The sequence below is a fragment of the Podarcis cretensis genome (assembly GCF_951804945.1).
Source record: "Podarcis cretensis genome assembly, chromosome: 6".
NCBI lineage: Eukaryota > Metazoa > Chordata > Lepidosauria > Squamata > Lacertidae > Podarcis > Podarcis cretensis.
The window spans coordinates 94,945,306-94,962,044 of NC_137175.1; the positions used below are offsets into that span (position 1 = coordinate 94,945,306).

The window sequence follows — 16,739 nt, forward strand, 5'->3', positions numbered from 1 at the left end:
TTCAATCCAGTTTACAAGACAACTGTGCTGCAGTCATGTCTTTCATAGCTGAGCTATTTGGTTAAAGTCCAGGCTTTCTAATTACAACACACTGTTGTTTTTGCAAAGCTTACAGTTTGTCTATTGCTCCCCAGGATGCAACAACTGCATGCAAGGAAAGCAGATCCCATGCATGCTTAAGTGCTCAACAAGCTTGGCTTTGGGCATTTCCAGAAACATGGTACCAACTTTGGGTGTGAAGCCTCAAGATGATCAGAGGTGCCTGCATTAAAAGTAAGGCTAACCTATGTAAACATTAGCTTTTAAATCATATGCAACCTAGATCCTGAATAGCTGAGGTCTCATTGCCATAATCTGTTTAACATGTAAAACTCGGTATGCCCTTTAACTTCTTCACTGTACTCAGACATTCAACATAAACTAAGAAACACACACACAAACCCATCAGAAAGCATCCAAATGAAACATTAAAAAAAAGATTACGTCTCAGAATGATTATGTTTATTGACAGCCCAATGTATTTCAGCCAAAAGGGCTTTCTATGAAAGGCAGACAATATACACATGTATAAAATTTATGCGTTATTTATTGGGCAAGCTTGAAAACTTCAAAGTTTTTAGCTTTGTTTACTAAATACAAGTAAAATTAAATATTAAAAAATGGGTCAGGTGTGGGGAACCCTTCCCAGCCAGCAGGTGGGTGCTTAGGTCCCATAACCCATGTAGGCAATTCTGACTGTTCAGCAGAGCTTCCTATCACCTGATATCACCATGACTTTAGCTGATACAGTTTGAAACCACACAGGACTTTGAAAGTATGATAACCAAGTTGACTGATGGTGCCTGCAAACCCCATTTTCAGCAGGGAGCTGAAAGAAGAAAAATAACCAGCACATTTTATCCCCAATGACAGATTCCCTGCAAAACTTCTGCCATGTTTCTTTTCATGCAAGTTTAGGCTGCAACTTCACACAGGCTTAGCATAGAACAAGCTTGGTGAATTCACTGGAGCTTACTTTTGAGCAAACCTACACAGAACCCATGCTATTTCAGAAGAGACATTGAAGTCTCTTCACAACAATTTAAGCATGACAGCATTAATTCATATACAGAACTCAGAAAATTACTAGAAGTACAGCAACTGCAACAAAATCTACAAATCCTGTTACTTTCTGGTCACCTCCACTCTTTGCCAAACACATAGGCAATACACTCAATTTCACTGGCTTCTTACAGCAGTATATGCTTGTAAAGGAGTGATGGGCAAGCAACAGCTCTATTATAAAAAATCCTTTCCTGCCCTCGCAACGCCAAAAGGCACAAACGTCTTCTGGAGTTAACTCTTAATACCACATTCCAAAAAGTTCCATTTTCACAGATCTACCCTTCCAACCTCATGCTGCTCTGCTTGACCCAATGCACTTAGGCTTACATGCAATTAAGTCTATCAATTTCAAAAGGCTTAAGCACTCTTAATTCTGCATAGGAAAAATGCCACACATATCACAATACATAGAGTCATCCGACCCTTTAATCTTGTTTACCTGATTTAAAAGTATATTCATTGTTGCAAAGTTGGCTGCCTTGTCAATATGCCTGCAAAAGTTACTCTTCTGCTAACAACAACAACAACAACAACAACAACAACATTTAATTGCATTCCCATGCTGGTTATGGAGAGGGAAAGTTTTTAATGTGTTTTACTGAAGAAAAAAGAAACTTTCCTTCCTCCGTGGCTAGCTTTTGAAATCATGCAGTCTGACATAAAAGCACTGGAAAAGTCCATCCCTCCAACACCTTGCTCACCAGCATGGAATTACTGGTCACCCATATGTACCAGGTGAGTTGTTAAAATAAAAGGCAGGTGTAGCCAACAGAATGGTAATCAAAAAAAGGAACAGTGGGTGATGAGATGGTTGGAACTGCATCAGTTCCAAGTACAGTGGTACCTCGGGTTACAGAGCCTTCAGGTTACAGACGTCTCAGGTTACAGACTCCGCTAACCCAAAAATAGTACCTCGGGTTAAAAACTTTGCTTCAGGATGAGAACAGAAATTGCGCGACAGCGGCAGGACCCATTAGCTAAAGTGGTACTTCAGCTTAAGAACGGTTTCAGGTTAAGAACAGACCTCCAGAACGAATTAAGTTCTTAACCAGAGGTACCACTGTATGGTTAAGTCACTGAGTTCCCACCATAAGGGATAAAAATTGTTAATTCCTTGAACTATTAAAAATGAGATTAAAAAAACACATTTCAGTTATCATTGGCATCCCTTTGAGATAACCTGGCTTTAAATGAAATATCAACTTAATGCAAACATGTAAAACTGAACTGATTATATTCGTACAAACAGCTGCTTTTACGCTACTTCTCTTTGTAACATAGCTGGGGAAAACATCCTTGCCTGTCGTCACTGCACATTAACCCATGTGCTTATATTATAGCTGGGCACTGGGAGCCAAGGACTGGCAGGTCTCCATGGGTTTTATCCACTAAGCCATCTGGGTGACTTTCTATGTCTATTATGCTTAGCAACTACCTGATCTCTACAATTGGCTCAGAGTTAGAACTGCATTGTCACTATGTTTCTATCATTATAGCAACCTGAATGTTTAGGAATTATTTTAGTGTGTGGAATTTATTTTTTTACCCCTTGGCGATTTAAATCAACCAGATTCATGCTACTGAAACTGCTGGAGAATTAGTCTTGATTACTTGTAAACACTGTAGGACTATGGACTTTAGTCTGACAAATCCAACTTTAGAGTCTTTACCTAAACTCTGATCCCAAGAAGAAAGTAATGATAGGCCAGAAGCTACAATTAAAGAGACACAAACAGTAGTGGCAAAATAGATATTAAAAACTGCTAACTAAATATGTGCATTAGATTTGGAAAAAATCCAAAATCAATAACCTAAGCAGGCTGCTCTGAACAGATTCAGGACTTGTCAGAGACCAAGCAATTTCTCACTGGTGGCACTTTGGGCATTCAGACTGTGAAGTGCGTCTGCAAAAAGAAACATTGCTCCCTAAGCAAGGGAAGACTCCAGAATGGGGGAAAGAGGAAGGAATAGCTCTTGTGTAACTGACAGGTAGGGCTGGGCAATATATCATCCCAAACTGGTTCAAAGTCCATTTCATGAATTTTTGATCTAGCAATATATTGCGAATCACAATGTATGTGTGTATGTTTGTGTGCTATGCAAAAATCACAATGTGGGGAAAAACATGAAGCCAACCAACGCTTCTCTCAATTCCTGCACCAATATTAACTCTGCGGTCTCAGCTCTCCCCTGCCTCCTGTAAGGGGTTAGCGAATCACAAGAGCAGCCACTGGAAAAATCTCAACGCAGGAAAAACCATGAAGCCAGCCAATTCCTCTCTATAGCTCCATCCTTATTTCAGATATCTTGATATATTGGTATATGGCGATGTTTAGCTGGCAATATATCATGATGTTGAAAACCAGCTATCTCCCAGCCCTACCGGTAATAGATTTGTTTTTCCAAATCAGATCACCTCCAAAGTGCTTGAGACTGAACTGGTCTGTTTTCTGAAGCACCCAGTTGGAATCCAAACAGAATTTTGTGGTTGGTGCACACCCTGTCAACTAAAGTTTGTAATTTTGCAAAGTAGATATGAAAAGCCATTTCTTTGTTAAAGAGTAATGAGGGAACATCATCTCTATCTGAAAAGTTTAGCAGATGAACACCATTAAGTTCATTCCCCAAATCAGTTTCCTGATTTATGTATTAACTGCTTCCCAACATTTTATTTCAAGGATAATGCAGCATTACACACACACACACACACACACACACACACACACAAAGTAACCCCAGGAACCAACCAACTGCTTAATTTCCTCACTTGTAGACATGTTATCCCCAATGCTCCACCGCCTCTTTTTCCTTGCCTTACTTTATCAAGTCAGACAGACCTCTAGAGAAATTAAGGAAGGAGGAAAAAGAGAGTTGGAGCTGCAGTCCACAGCATAACAAGATTTTTTTTTATTTAGCACTCCAAGCTTCACACCTTGTAATAGTAATTCACACTGCTAAGCTCCAACTAACATTGCACTTGCATTGCTCATCCTGAGAACTGCACTGATCAGTCAATAGTAAAGGTAAAGGTACCCCTGCCCGTACGGGCCAGTCTTGACAGACTCTGGGGTTGTGCGCCCATCTCACTTAAGAGGCCAGGGGCCAGCGCTGTCCGGAGACACTTCCGGGTCACGTGGCCAGCATGACATCGCTGCTCTGGCGAGCCAGAGCCGCACACGGAAACGCCGTTTACCTTCCCGCTGGTAAGCGGTCCCTATTTATCTACTTGCACCCGGAGGTGCTTTCGAACTGCTAGGTTGGCAGGCGCTGGGACCGAGCAGCGGGAGCGCACCCCGCCGCACGGATTCGAACCGCCGACCTTTCGATCGGCAAGTCCTAGGCGCTGAGGCTTTAACCCACAGCGCCACCTGCGTCCCTTGATCAGTCAATAGAATCACAGAATTTCATAGAATTGTAGAGTTGGAAAGGCCATCTAACCCAACCATCTACAATGCAAGATTGTTCTAAAAAGCATATTTAGTATTATTTGCACCATTTCCTTACTTACTTACATTTTCTTACTTAACTTATGGAAAATGGAGAACATGTTGTACAGAATTATCATCATTATCACAAAAAATCTAGCCTCTAGCCTTTACTTAAGAGAAATTTTGAAATCATTGGCATTATCTGCTATAGGTTTAGAAAATGGGGCTCAAGGCAGGAGGATGCTAATGAGAAATACATTAGTCAAAGCAAAGGACCACCTGCAGTCCCTGTTCCTTATCACTTCCTATTTCCTCACCCTCTACTACTGCTTCACACTCCTCGACAGCAACTCTTGTCAAAATTTGTGGAAAAAATTATCAAGTCTGAAAGATATAATGTAATCAAGAGGAGTGCAAAGTTCACGAGTTAAGCTGAAGTGCATGAAAAGAGAGAGGGGTGTACACCTCAAAATGGGATAGAAGAAGAAATGGAAACAGCACTCTCCTTTCAAATGGAGAGAACAGAAAAAGTGACAAAATACAGCCCAAGGCATTGGATCCATTAGCACATCATCTGGTTTTTGGACCTCAGCAAGCTAATGCTCAAGAAACTGTCAGGCAAATCCCCTAGAATTGAATTTGCATTCACAGCTACTTAAAAAAAAGTTATCCCACCAGCTGTCTGCACAGGACAAGGCAGTGCAGCAAATATTAGTTGGGATGCTATTTCAATGCTTTAGTGTTTTTCATGTGTCCTTTTGACATTGCAAAATCTACAATGACCCTTCAAAATCAAACAATTTGTCACTTTAGTTAAATTATTGTACAGTCTGGCTTCCTTGTTATTTACACTGTGCAAATTCTACACTTCTACAATTTTAAATAAAACAGGTACTTAGACATCATACAAATTTTCCATGTTTGACACTATGCATATTTTCACACACATTCGAAGCATTTCCTTTAAAGGTTCAGTACACATCACACCTCAAATTAGTCCTGTAACTCAGATTTAACAAACCGAGCTACAGATTTGGCAAAAAGACACCCTAACTTGGCATTCAGAATTCACCACATAACGTACAGGCATAGAATCAAATACTGATGAGTTCGAATTAAGTGTAGGGGTGGCAATAAAGAGTCAGTATAAAAATTGTAATTTGTGAGAATGAGTTGTCTCCTTTTCAACTCTTCATTCTTAAATCAAAATAAGCCAACGCATTCATGAAACCTTCTGTCTCCTCTTCTACAGACTACTGCCTCCATATGGAGTCAATCAAGATAAATGTCTTTTCTACAATATCATGAAGAAGAGCAGTGTATCAGTCATGTTCCGTTCTAACAAAGTATAGGCTGAGAAAATGAAACATATGTATATGAATAATCTATTGTGTTCATTGATTGCAAAAGTGACTAAATCCACTCCCATCTGATGTGCCAGCAGATTATAGAGCAGGGATCACAAACATGATGCTCAGGTGTCAGTGTGCCCACCAGCACTCACTGTGGGGCCCACAAAAGGTGTCAGAAAACTCTCAAAAATCCACAATACAGGAGGAGCAGTTTGCTCTTCCTGCCACATACCTGTCATCAATTGTTCAGCATCTCAGTATGCCCCTACCAGATGCCAGGATCGGATGCCCATGCTCCCATCTATTCTGAACAGTTAAGAGGTGCAAAGAGCTTCTTTGTGAGCAAGTGTGGCTCTGGCTGATGTAGGTGCCTTTTTCCACAGGATACCTCACAGAGGCCACACCCTCAGAATTTTGTGGTCCTGTTGGTTCTTCATCCCTTTAAGAAGTGGAAGCCATTATGCTACACACACCCCCCATCAGTCATTTTGCAACTAGCACCCTCAACATTTCCTCAAAATTCCAGAAGTGCCCACTGGCCTCAAAACATTGGTGACCCGCATTAGAGAAAATAATAATTTTGTTAACTGTATGCATCTGCTCTACATTCAGCAATAAAGTGTAAAGGATATTTGAAACAAGCCTTTTTGTGACACAATTAAGCCATGCCACAATGCAACACCGATTAATAAAGCCTCACTATGAAGGACTTGGCTGAAATCCTGCAAAATGTGCTGGGCCAAAACCATATTGGGACAATTCCACAGTTGTCATGGTGGACATCCTGAGCCAAACCGGACAAGACAGCCTTGACAGATATTGAAATCCCTCCAGAACCAAAAGCTGGGGGACAGCGTTCCAGTCACCAGACTTGAGACCATCCATTAGGCACTAGAGTGGGAGTAGACCAGGTATCCAATGTGTGCCCTCCAGATATTATAGACTATGACTCCCATCATTTCAGGCCACTGGCACTGGCTGATGGGGGTTAAAACAATTAACAGTGCCAAGTAACTAGCCCACAAAAAAAGAATAGTAAAGGTCAAACCCTCCATCATGCCACAGATCCATAACTGGACCTCCCAACTTTTTAAACACTTTAATAACAGACCCAGGTTAGGGAATTGCATGCCTTGAAGCTGCAAGCAAGATGGCTATAAAGTAGATAAAGAACTCAAGCTGAATCTCACAAGCAGTAAACAGTATTAAAAAAGAACTGGACATTTGTGATAACAACCTTATGAGATGGGGTTTGCAGAGCAGAGACTAAACAGACTGAGTTTGCTGAAAGCCACTAACAAGTTCATGGCAGAGGCAAAGTCCAAATCAGACAGTTCGCAACTAGTCTTCCAGCCACGGTGCTGTATCAGCTCTCAGGGTGGAAACTCTGTGGCATGTCAGTGTTGATGGCAGGGGTCCAACAACATCATGCTATTAAGATGCTGCCTAGCAGAGCTTTCTCAAATGGTACTGATTTTTAGAACCTGGTCATCCCCCATCTGTTCCTGCAGTGGGCTACTTTACAGCTAAAATTGTTTGCATCTTCTTCAATACATTCACAAATATTATTAATATTAATCTGTTCTGGAGGTATTCAGGGCTTAGGTTAGATTAGAATGTGCATGACGATGCAGCACGAGCACAGAAAAAATATGGAACTTCGCACTGGTTATGAAGCTGCTTCTCTAGAGCTTTAATGTTTAAATCAGCACCTTGTTGCTGACTGAGGTATGTTTGAAGCATGAACATGCAATGCCTGGTGAAGACTCAGTAGCCTGAGGCAGCACTGGCTTGTCTATTGTAGGCAATTATCACTTCTATGCCAAGGCATAAACTCCTTGTTCCTTCCCATGACTAATAAAAACAAAATTATGCAAAAGACCGGAGATGCTAGACAAATTTTGCTTAATGTATAGCAAGTCACAGAAACCAGCTTTCCTTGGAACAACAACTGGGTTACGTAAGCATGAATGGGAGTGTAAAACAAGTTGCAGCAGCAGAGTTTTTTAGCCCATCCTTTCTAGAATTTGATCAGGGCTCCAGGGATAGTCCTCCCTTTTTATCCTAACAACCCTGTGAGATAGGTTAAGCCAAACATGCGCTACCAGCCCAAGTTCTGCCTCTAAGCTTTGCGCTAAATAGGTATTTGAACCCAGTTGTTCATGCTACACTATAACCACAAATTATACCAACGCCTTTTTAGGAGGAGCTATGGTTTCATAAACTTGAGGTGACCAGCAAAAGACCTATGTTTAGTTTCTTCTTCCTATGAACAACTTTTGATGTAAAACAAGCTTCTAATTTGGGACAGATAGTCCTATTATTTCCACTAGGTAAAGTGACCCCTGACCATCAGGTCCAGTCACAAACGACTCTGGGGTTGCAGCGCTCATCTTGCTTTATTGGCGGAGGGAGCTGGTGTACAGCTTCCGCATTATGTGGCCAGCGCACAGCCATTTACCTTCCCGCCGGAGCAGTACCTATGTATCTGCTTGCACTTTTGACATGATTTCGAGACATGCTGAGCAATGGGAGCTCACCCAATCGCGGGGATTCGAACCACCCACCTTCTGATCGGCAAGCCCTGTTAAACCACAGAGCCACCTGAATCCCTATTATTTCCACTATGCCCTATCTAATGTGATTTATTTTGTGTGTGTGTGTAAGAACTTCTGAAAAAAATTAAAATAAAAAATAGCTTTTTCTAAGTTGTCCTTGACAAATAGATAAGGTTATCTGAGTTTTGCTTAAGCTGAAGAATCTGCGTAGACATATTAACATGAATAAGGTACAAATAAAGACATAGTTTGCCATCAAGATCCTTACAGAATCCATGTCCCCATAAAACTCCAAAGCAGGATCACAGCTGGCAATTCCTAGACCAATTCCAGCCTCCTGAAAGTTATTGTCTCCCTGATGCACCCTCTACAAACCTCAACCAGGGTGGGGGCAAACACATGGACATAATGGCATCTGCTGTAACAGCCGGAGTTTATTAAACACTTAACAGAAAAATAGTGTTTTGAAAAATACATACCATTGTATGTATAATCCCCTCTAATAGTAGCACTGTTATGAATATGCCAAACCTATTTAGTCTCAACACTTAAGTAGCAATATTCTTCATTACTTCATTTTTAGGAGGAGCTATTGGAAAACTACATTAACGCATTTTGCTCAGTGTCTACCGGACTGAATATAATTCCAAGCTGTTGCATGCAGAGAACTGACAGTGGTGCTGAAAAGCTACTTATGCATTAGGCAAAAGTCAACTGACTGAGCATTTCAGGCCATCTAAAAGACCATTTGAAATAAAGTTCTCACAGCCCTTGAGCTGCTTTTCACACTTACGGAGACTACATAAAATAAAAAGGTCTCTCATCCTTGTTTACTTGTAGGGGTGAATGCAATCTGTATGTTTTCCTACTAATTTCTCCATGCATCTAAATTTGAGATGTTACGCCCAAAGCTTCAGTGCTGTCCTTTAACAAAGATTGCTTTAACAGCCACTTGCCCTTCCTCAAATTCCAATGTCAGTGAAAATCATAGGTTGATTTGGAGACTACATGTACATGGTTATCTTCTTGAGAATCCAAGTGAAAATGACAGGATAGCAGACAATCCAAGAGAATCTAAGCTCTTGCTAAAACCCAAGTCTTTGTATGGCAAACTCACTAAGAACATGCTCTTTAAAGCTTATCAGGCATTTTGTGAAGCTATTATTTCCCCCTAAGCAAACAAGAAACAAGAACAAATTTCAAAAGGGTAACTAAATAATTACATGTGACCTTATATATATATATATATATGCCTGTGTGTGTGTGTGTGTGTGTGTGTGGTGAGCTGAAACACCTGACTAAATATGTGGTCAATTCCCTCTTGAAATACTTGCATTCATGCTTATACTATATTCCTTATACGGACTTGAAGTCAATACACACACAAACAATGGAAACTGTAGGAAGAAATGCCCAGATATATTTTCTAAATTCCCGAAAACTGCCTAACCCAAATAAAAACCACAAAAGACAGAGCGGCTGAGACTCACAAAAACAAGGGCTAGCATGAGGGCTCTAGGTTGGATACATGCTTGGCTTGTACAGTTGATTACTTTTTGGAGAAAATCCATGCCACAGATATGGCAAATGGAAAGGTGTTGCATTATTAGAGAAAGCCTCAAAGGGATAAAACACAATGAATAATCGAAACTGCAACAGAAGGTACTGACAGAAGGAAGATAAAATCTTTGAGGTAAACTATAGACATTAAAGCCAAACCTCAAAGAAATATGAGTAGAGATGAGAGGGTCCAGAAAAGAGGGGAGGGAGGGATTGTCTTTTTGCAGGCCTTCATGTATCTAGTTTGATGCTATGGGCCTGGCAACCAGTCTCCTTGAACCAGTTCCAGGAATCACCACACCCACAAGGGCAGCTCACACTCAGATCCTCACACACACTGCCCTCAAGCCCAACACAGGCAGATTCTCAAAACGTGGTTAAGCAGCACTAGGCCATTGGTATGTAGCAACTCGGGCATCTGATCAAGGACAGTTACAAACAATTGATATGGAAAATTCCAAGTGACAGAATTGGAGGGTATTGATAACCCTGGGATAGGGTGCCACCTAGCTTCCTTCCCAGATAACCTTTACAGTTCCTCTCTAGCCGCAACCCAGCAATGTTCTATCACAGCACTGATACAGGGGCTTTGCAGCCATGAAAAAATAATAAAATTGCAGTGGCGGAGGAGACCAGCCTTGCACCCTTCAACAAAGGAGGAGGGAGGCTGCTTGGGCTCCTGCTTGCTCCTTCCCCACGGCTAGTTTCCCGAAGCGGATTGCCATGGGGGTAAGGGGGGAAAAAAGAGAGTATATATAATATATGCGCGCTTTCAGGAAATCCGTGGAAGGAGAGACTAAATGCAACGAGGCAGGTGAGGAGGTCGAAGCTGCAGCTGCACCACCACCTTGGCTGGCGCGCGCGAGATGGGAGGGACCCGAGCCAAGTCGGGGGGGGGGGGCAGAGAATGCGGCGCACCAAGGGGGGGGCGGGGGGGCGGAGTTTTGCGCTTGGGGCGCACCTGAGCACCCGCAGATATCCTAGAATTGGGGATGGGGAAGATAAATGGGGAGCTGTTTATTTCCCCCCCCCCTTCGAAAACAAAAGCGCTTTCGCCTCTCCTGTTTGCTCACACCCACCCATACTTTCCAGCCTTGCGCACCCATATCCTAAGCCATATCCTAACCCATTCCCCGCCCGGGGTGACTTCTCTCCCCACCCCCACCCCACCCCCCCAACCACAAAGACCCCTTGTTTTTCCTCCACGCCTCCTCCGAAGCCCTAAACACCGCTCTGCGCCCACCCCTCCCTCACAACCACACACAGACCCCTCAAAGCCATCCATTCCCCCCCCACCCCGGTTTGGCTGCGTCTCCCCACCCCCACCCCGACCCCGACCCCCCTCGACCCTCCCAAGGGCGGCAGCAGCAGCCGCTTACCTCATACTGGATGTACTGCTTCCTCCACTCCGGGGTGATGTGCGCGGAAAGGTGCTCGGCGAACTTCATCCTGCCGCCTGGGGAGCCGGCTCAGCGGACGCAGCGCCGGGATGAGGCGCCTCTTTCTCCTCCTCCTCCTGAGGGCGAAGGACCACCGCCGCCGCCGCCGCCGCCGCACATGAGACCCCTCAGACAGGCACACGCGCGCCGCCCTTCCCGGCAGCAGCAGCAGCCCACAGGCACTAAAGCGCGCCGCCGCTCGTCCCCGCCTCGCTCAGGGTCTCCTCAGCGCCGCCGCCGCCACCGCCGCCGCCCGCCGCGGCCCCGCAGCCTCCTCCGGCGCCCCTGAGGCAGTAGCGGCGCCCGCCGCCGCCGCCGCCGCCATTTTGCCTCTCCGCCCCGCTGAGCCCGCCTCCCCATCCCTAGGCCGGGGATGACGTCATCGCCTAGGTAACCGCCCCCCGAGAGAGAAGGGGGGAAAGGGCTCCGCTGTGGGCCACGCCCACCGCTCCTCCCCAGCCTGTGCGCGCGCGCGCCCCACCCTAAGGGAAGGGGGCGGGGTCGACACTCTCCCCACCCTAAGGGAAGGGGGCGGGGTCGACACTCTCCCCACCCACCCCTGCCAAAGCGACACGCCCCTTCGTCGCCGCCGCCGCCGAGAGAGGGACACGCCCCTTTCCCCCCCGCGAGGTTCCGCTGCGGTGGAAGGACTGGGATTTTGCAGCTTGCGGGGAGCGTCTGTTTAGCAAGGGCTGCAGCCCTTTGGCGCTCCCTTCCCCAACGCGCTGCAATTCGTCAATGGTGTTTTAATGCAAGGGGAGGGGGGGGGGTATGTACATACCGGCATGTATGTATAAATGTGTGCGCGTGTATATGTAATATACATATAGAGAGAGAGAATCAGCCACTAGCCAGTGGCGTAGCGTGGGTTGTCAGCACCCGGGGCAAGGCAAGTAATTTGTGCCCCCTAACCCGTGGGACGCAGGTGGCGCTGTGGGTTAAAGCATCAGCGCCTAGGGCTTGCCGATCGAAAGGTTGGCGGTTCGAATCCCTGCGGCGGGGTGCGCTCCCGCTGCTCGGTCCCAGCGCCTGCCAACCTAGCAGTTCGAAAGCACCTCCGGGTGCAAGTAGATAAATAGGGACCGCTTACCAGCGGGAAGGTAAACGGCGTTTCCGTGTGCGGCTCTGGCTCGCCAGAGCAGCAATGTCACGCTGGCCACGTGACCCGGAAGTGTCTCCGGACAGCGCTGGCCCCTGGCCTCTTGAGTGAGATGGGCACACAACCCCAGAGTCTGTCAAGACTGGCCCGTACGGGCAGGGGTACCTTTACCTTTACTTTAACCCATGGATTTGCGCCCCCTAACCCTAACCCCCAGATGTTGCGCCCGGTGCGGCCGCCCCCCCCCCTGCACCCCCCCCCACGCTACGCCACTGCCACTAGCCATAGCAATAAAAGAACAGAAAAGGTAGATAGAGGTAAAAAAAAAAAACTTGACTACAGAAAATACATTTTGGAGGCTGACATCACTTATCAAATAATGGGGGGTGTTCTCATTGCCCCTGCTGAAAACCTTGCAGTTTTTGCTGTTACCTGGTCATCTTGGATCTGCTAAAAGAAAGGACAGAGCAATGGCTGAGTGACCTCCTCAAAAGTGTATGTGTGTGTGTATGTAATAGGGTTGCCAGCAGGGTTTGATTTAGGTTTGATGAGGCCCTAAGCCAGGGGTCAGCAACCTTTTTCAGCCGTGGGTCAGTCCACTGTCCCTCAGACCATGTGGGGGGCCGGGACTGTATTTTGAAGGGGGAGAAAATGAACGAATTCCTTTGCCCCACAAATAACCCAGAGATGCATTTTAAATAAAAGGACACATTCTACTCATGTAGAAACAAGCTGATTTCCTGGACTGTCCGCGGGCCGGATTGAGAAGGGGATTGGGCTGGATCTGGCCCCCGGGCCTTAGGTTGCCTACCCCTGCCCTAAGCTACTGAAAGTAATGGGGCCCTTTATATGTCCAGCTGTCCTTTGTCAACAACAAATTGTCACTGCTTTTTTGTGTTAAATATACAGTATGCTATATGGTAATCTATGGACCTAATAGGTATCTAAAGCCATTTGCACATAACAAAATATGTATTTTATCAAAGTAATTGTTGAACTGAAATACAATAAAGAAGAAGTATATTAATAGTGATATTTTAGGGAGCAGATGAGCAGGCGAGGCCCATTACTTACATCTTAGGAACCTACGCAACACAAAACACTGTTGCTGTATGTAGGTTTTATTTTATTTGTTTTTTATCTTATATTTTGGAAATGTACATCCAGGTGTTGTTTTTTTCCTTTAAATTTTTTGGGGGCCCCCAAGAGAGTGGGTCCCTAAGCTATAGCTTGTTTAGTTTATACATAAATCCAGCACTGGTTGCCATATTTCAGAATTCCTGACACCTGCAAAGTTGTCGAGCTTTTTCTAGGAAACCACCCTAATTATTGAGCTTTTTTGAGAACAAACACAAATTTGGGGAAAACTTTAGCTTTGTAAGCTGTTTCCACTGCTTTTTCCATTGCGTCGCCATACAGCCGGGTTTTCCTTGACATTTTGCAATTTTGGCAAAACTTCCCCTCCGACACCGTTTTTACACCCAGAAACCAGGACACGTCAGGAATTTTCCTAACGTATGGAAAGCCTGTATGTATACACACACGTATGCATATATCTATTTATACATGCATATATATACACATGGGGACGCAGGTGGCGCTGTGGGTTAAAGCCTCAGCGCCTAGGACTTGCCGATCGAAAGGTCGGCGGTTCGAATCCCTGCGGCGGGGTGCGCTCCCGCTGCTCGGTCCCAGCGCCTGCCAACCTAGCAGTTCGAAAGCACCTCCGGGTGCAAGTAGATAAATAGGGACCGATTACCAGCGGGAAGGTAAACGGCGTTTCCGTGTGCGGCTCTGGCTCTGGCTCTGGCCAGAGCAGCGATGTCACGCTGGCCACATGACCCGGAAGTGTCTCCGGACAGCGCTGGCCCCTGGCCTCTTAAGTGAGATGGGCGCACAACCCCAGAGTCTGTCAAGACTGGCCCGTACGGGCAGGGGTACCTTTACCTTTACCTATATATACACATACATACACAAACCCATATGGATGTAGGCAGTGCTATTTTTCTAGAAAATGAGGTGGCGGAACTCACCTCTTTCTCTTAGAATGGCGATGACACCCACCCAAGAGTTCCCCGGGGAGGAAAGCCCTGGGTATAAGTATGTGTATAAGTGAGCTTTCGTTGGCATCCGTCTGTCTCAAGAGACAATGGAGTGCGCCTCCAAGGGTGAAGTCAAACTGCACCAAAGTGACCTCTCCAGGGTACACGCCTGGGCAGTGTGGATGGAGGTCCTGCCCAGACGACAGCATTCCTCCTCCTACTTAGAGTCCATGACTGTAAATGTGATGGTGAGAATAGCTTCTGACTAGCACAACAATGGTATTGTTATGCCAGTGTAAATTGTGTTCTGCCAATTCATAGTGATTTAGTAGCAGTTATTTTCCACCCAACAGGTACAATGCAAGGATTGAATCATGTTACGATAGGTTCTCTGACTCCGATTCAAAACTCTGCCATATGTTACAGGTTTTGCTTCCCTCCACGCTACAGCATGCTTGCAGATTTTGAAAAACATGTATACGGTACACTTTTGTGCATGCCACCGATTCGCTGTGGAAATTATATGCCAGCCATGTAACATGTCTGTGCCTTCCAAATTTTTAGAAGGTGTGGCAAGGCTTAATTATAATAATGAGCGATAAAAACATTTAAGAATAAGCTTATTCTTAAATTGCAGACATTATAAGTGCATGATTGAATATAACTGAGCAATGTATACTTTTATTGTGACTGTAATAAATCAATAGCCTTGAGAGTTAGCTAGTTTTACACAATATCATGTAAGAAAGTACTGCCCCACCCCATGTTTTCCATATGTTTGTACCCACCCACCCCTATTTCTCCCTTTCGGTTAATTTAGTTAGGCTGAACTTGGAATTGGTTGCTGCAATCCTAACCCCATTTACCTGGCAGTAAACCACACTGAATTCAATGAAGCTTTACTTCTGCATAGACATGGTTAAGATTGTGCCGTTAATCTCTCAGGAGGCAACCTGCTCCAGCAATATGCAGTGTTACGATGATTTTAACCGTCAGGAACACTCAGCAACCTGTTTGCTAAGAAGTGTATAGTTTTGTGTTTCTTGACAGCTGGATGTGAGCTGAGATGTCCCCATTTCATATCTCACTTCAGCCACAAACTCTTGAAGGCTGCGATGCTGTCCTCGCTTATTTAAGGCTAAGCTTCTTTGAGTAAACTACACAGGATCAGGCTGCTAGTAGCCTTAAGTTACAATTGCCTCGCCCCCTGGGTGTGCTGTGATTAAGTGGATCATAAAATGCTATGCTCCTTTGCAGCTACGTGGGCACACTGGTAAGAGATTGGGGGGAATGGTTTATGGTCAACCTTTAAGTTCAATGGGCGGTATTTTAATGCCTTTTGCTGGTAGAACATTATTTTGGATTCAGTCCCACTCTTCCCTGACACAAACCCACCCCTACTCCATTTTCATCCCCTCCAGCAGCTGATTTGTGCTAAAGGTAAAGGTAAAGGTACCCCTGACTGTTAGGTCCAGTCGCGGATGACTCTGGGGTTGCAGCACTCATCTCGCTCTATAGGCTGAGTGAGCCAGCGTTTGTTTGCAGACAGCTTCCGGGTCATGTGGCCAGCAGGACTAAGCCGCTTCTGGCGAATCAGAGCAGCGCACGGAAACACCGTTTACCTTCCCGCCGGAGCGGTACCTATTTATCTACTTGCACTTGGACGTGCTTTCGAACTGCTAGGTGGGCAGGAGCTGGGACCGAGCAACGGGAGCTCACCCCGTGGATTCGAACCGCCGACCTTCTGATCGGCAATCCCAAGGCTCAGTGGTTTACACCACAGCGCCACCCGCATGGTCTAGCAGTAGGGAAATACTTGTGTCTTTTTCCAGGGGCGGCCCATCCATGAGGCCAGGCCTCCAATGAATGGATCGTCCGCCACTGCTTCTGCTGTGGTTGCAGCGACAGCTTTGTCGCACTCCTTGGAGGCCTCTTGGCAGATAGGAAGTACTGCTGGTCTCCACCCATCCCTGTAGGTCTTCTCTCACTCCTTCCCTGCCGAGGAGGGTCATCGTTTTGTGGTTCAACTCAAGTGCCAAAATTTCTTGTGCCAGCCCGGGTAGTTTTCCACCAGGCTATTCCTGGTGCTATGTCTCTGGGTAGAGTCACCAGTGGTGGAATACCTTCAAGATCTGTCCATTTAGGGGTTTTGCACCA

General features: G+C 45.4%; 1 protein-coding gene across 1 annotated transcript in view; it reads right to left on the reverse strand.

Annotated features, from left to right (window-relative positions):
• XPR1 (xenotropic and polytropic retrovirus receptor 1) overlaps positions 1-11,677 on the reverse strand; it is a 108,823-nt gene extending 97,146 nt beyond the window's left edge. Inside the window, exon 1 of the mRNA XM_079981375.1 lies at positions 11,382-11,677. Within this exon, the coding sequence (XP_079837501.1) occupies positions 11,382-11,450 (69 nt within the window). The 5' untranslated portion in view covers positions 11,451-11,677. The remainder of the gene's footprint in view (positions 1-11,381) is intronic.
• Between the last annotated feature and the right edge of the window lie 5,062 nt (positions 11,678-16,739).